The following is a 3,016-nucleotide window of genomic DNA, read 5'->3' as shown; positions in this document are numbered from 1 at the left end:
CCCTTTCCCCTTGCCTTCAACTGATATTTTTGAAATTGAAAACGACACGATATTAAGCTGAGACACATTTTTCCCGAACATTGGGCTCTCCCTCTCAAATTTCCCCAAGTGCACACGCGCATTCTCTCTCTCTCTCTCTCCCCCCCCACAAGAATCTAGACCCCTCCTTTAGCAATGTACCCCCTCTCTCTCTCTCTCTCTCTCTCTCTCTCTCATTGCAAACACATTTAGAGTCTAGACCCTTCTGATTGATCAAGCTAAGCTGTACCATATAATTTATCAATTTTGAACGGCACCCTTCCACAAAAAAGTCCAGCTCAAGACAGGAACGCTCTACCGACCCATACATCTATCTTCCTCTCCCCCCCCCCCCCCCCCCCCCCCTCTCTCTCTCTTGTATGTTGTGATGCTGTTACTTGGGAGGTAGCTCATAACACAAGACACCTCACACACACACACACACACACACACAAGGCCCAATTAATGTGTGTGCATTATAGGCCACCTGTAGATCTCCCTCCTCCACCAGCTCACATACCCCTCAAATGTGCTTAGCTTCCTGTGATGCGCTGTCGTAAATCGCTTGCTTCTCTACCCAATTTGCAGCATTAGCGTTGGGACTGTTTTTCCCATAGCTATCCCAAACCACATTGCTTGCTTCTCTGCAAATTCACAGCTTTAGCATTAGAATTGATTATCCCATCTCTCTCATTTGCGTCTCTTATCTGTGGTGGCTCATCGATCCAATGTGCTTCAGAAGCTCTATTAGTCGGATCAGCCCATTGTCCATGCACACGGACTAATCCCATTGCTCTAGCATCAGGCTGCCACAGATCCATTGGCCTTGCAAGACTTGACAGAAATGCCAGAAAGGGCTAAAATGGGATATCTCAGAAGCAGCAAATCTATCAAGAGAATGCAGGTATTTACATTATGGTTGTGTGTAACAATGGTGCCCATCAGCATTGTCATGGGACAAAGTGCCCCAGCCACAGCTCCGACAACGGCCGCAGCCTCGCCGCCTGTAGCCAGCAAGGCAGCAGCTCCACCTCCTACAGCCACAAAAGCTTCCACACCTCCCACTGCTGCCACCGCCCCAAAAGCCTCACCACCACCAGCTGTGGTGGCGGCACCACCTCCGAAGCCTACTGCCGTACCACCTGTTGCTGCCCCTCCTCCCACCAAGGTTGCATCACCGCCTCCCAACGCGGCAGCTAACCTTACCTCACCGCCTCCCGCAGCTCCTCCAAAGTCCACCCCTCCACCCACAGCACCGCCTCCCAAATCCAAATCCCCTCCCCCCTCCTTGCCACCAACCCCCGCCCCAGCTCCTGCCGCCGTTTCTCCCTCCGACCTTGATATCTCACAGCTTGCCGCCCTGCACCAACTCAAAGTCCCATTTGATGCAGCACACCCCTGTAAAACCTCCAGCGACATCCTCCTTTGTGATGACTCCGATCCCCCCCGTCACTTGACATCTCTCAGCCTTAAAAACTGCCCGCACACCGCCAATTTCACCACAGCAGTGCTCGCCAACCTTACCAGCCTCCAGAGTCTAGAGCTAGTAAATTGCTCTGTGAAGCCAGTGCCCGTGCCCGAGGCTCTGGCAGGGTCGCTCAAAACGTTCATTTGCGACGACAGTCTGGGCAAGACAGGAACCAATATGAAGGCAGATAAACTATCAGGCGTGTGGCTGTCGAAGTTCACAGGGCTGGAAGAGCTCTCTGTCACGGATGTGGAGCTGAGTGTGAGTAATTTGCACATCATAATCCAGCCTATTAAGGGGCTAACAGAGCTGATCATGTCAAGGACGAACATGCCGGGAGTGCTACCAAAAAGTACATGGCCTGAAGGCCTCGAATACATCGACGTATCAGGAAATTCAATAAGGGGAACGCTACCGTCGCAAATGCGAACCCTGTCAGGTCTCAAGCATCTCGATTTGAGTGATAACCAGATCAAGGGGGTGCTGCCAAACATTTTCGGTGACTTGCAACAACTGCAATACATCGATTTGAGTGGTAACCAGTTCTCAGGGCCCATACCGGGGTCCCTCGCATCTCTGAGAAACTGCTCACGCCTGGATCTGAGTAACAACAAGCTCAATGGCAGCATCCCCGCAAACATCACCCTCATCCGAACACTGCGGTATCTCGACCTCAGCCAGAATGAACTCACAGGGCCCATCCCCTTCAACTCTACCTTCCTCAACAGGCTTACCACACTCAAGCTGGGCGAAAATTCTGGCCTCTGCTACAATCACACCGCCCTCAAATCAAAGTTTCTCACAGGTATACGCAACTGTGTGACAGTGGTGGACGACACGAGTATATTTGCTCCGGCTCCTGCACCTGCATCGTCCGACCTCTCTGCGTCAGCAGGCAAGAGCGGGGGCATCTCGAAGGGGGCCGCCGCAGGCATCAGCGTTGTCGTCATCGTCGCCGCCGCGGCTGTTGTCTTTGTCGCAAGGAAATGGTGGAAATCACGCGAAGAGGCTGATGAGTTCGCTAATCTGCGACCCCACAAACTCCGACCTTGATCTCCATAGCCGACAACCGGAAGCTCTCTCAGCTACCGCCCTCCCACCTACACACGCACGGACTTTATACTCTACCACCAATGCACATTCTTTGTAGGATTCTTGTGCTCATAGTAGCCTTCCCCAAAATGGGCTGCCTGCCCAATAACACTCCAAGTATGAAAACGAGGGTAGCTTCACCTCAAATTTTCCCTATTCATGTACTCTATATTGTGTACCTATAAACTATTGCTTGTAGAGGTGTGAGAGGACAGAGTAATGTGTTGCTTATTGGTCTCCACTAAATATGTGACAACGAATTGTTAAAATTCCCATTAATAGGAATCTTTGCAGAGTTCCTCTTCGGCTCTCCACGTGCTCTTTCACAACAAGCCGCTCACAATTCTTGCACGCAGTGCGTTTGCAGCTGAGGGATGATAGGAGGAGGGGGCAAGGCTAAGGCCAACTTTTTCTTTTTCTGATTAAAAAAAAAGTGAA

The 3,016-nt window shown here is 51.3% G+C and overlaps 1 protein-coding gene across 1 annotated transcript; it reads left to right on the top strand.

Annotated features, from left to right (window-relative positions):
• Window positions 1–953: 953 nt before the first annotated feature.
• On the top strand, window positions 954–2,785 carry LOC147427731 (uncharacterized). The gene has a single exon (XM_086496725.1). The coding sequence runs from the start codon at window positions 971–973 to the stop codon at window positions 2,537–2,539; it is 1,569 nt and encodes a 522-aa protein (XP_086352851.1). The 5' UTR covers window positions 954–970; the 3' UTR covers window positions 2,540–2,785.
• The last annotated feature ends 231 nt before the right edge of the window (window positions 2,786–3,016 follow it).

This window comes from Adiantum capillus-veneris, chromosome 23, assembly GCF_014529385.1.
Source record: "Adiantum capillus-veneris isolate H3 chromosome 23, ASM1452938v2, whole genome shotgun sequence".
In the NCBI taxonomy this organism is placed as follows: domain Eukaryota; kingdom Viridiplantae; phylum Streptophyta; class Polypodiopsida; order Polypodiales; family Pteridaceae; genus Adiantum; species Adiantum capillus-veneris.
Note: the sequence above shows the minus strand (reverse complement) of the source record. Positions and strands in the feature narration are given on the sequence as shown.

Bases quoted from the DNA above. Each gene is read 5' to 3' on its own strand.
- LOC147427731 (XM_086496725.1), top strand. From the start codon at position 971: ATGGGACAAAGTGCCCCAGCCACAGCTCCGACAACGGCCGCAGCCTCG.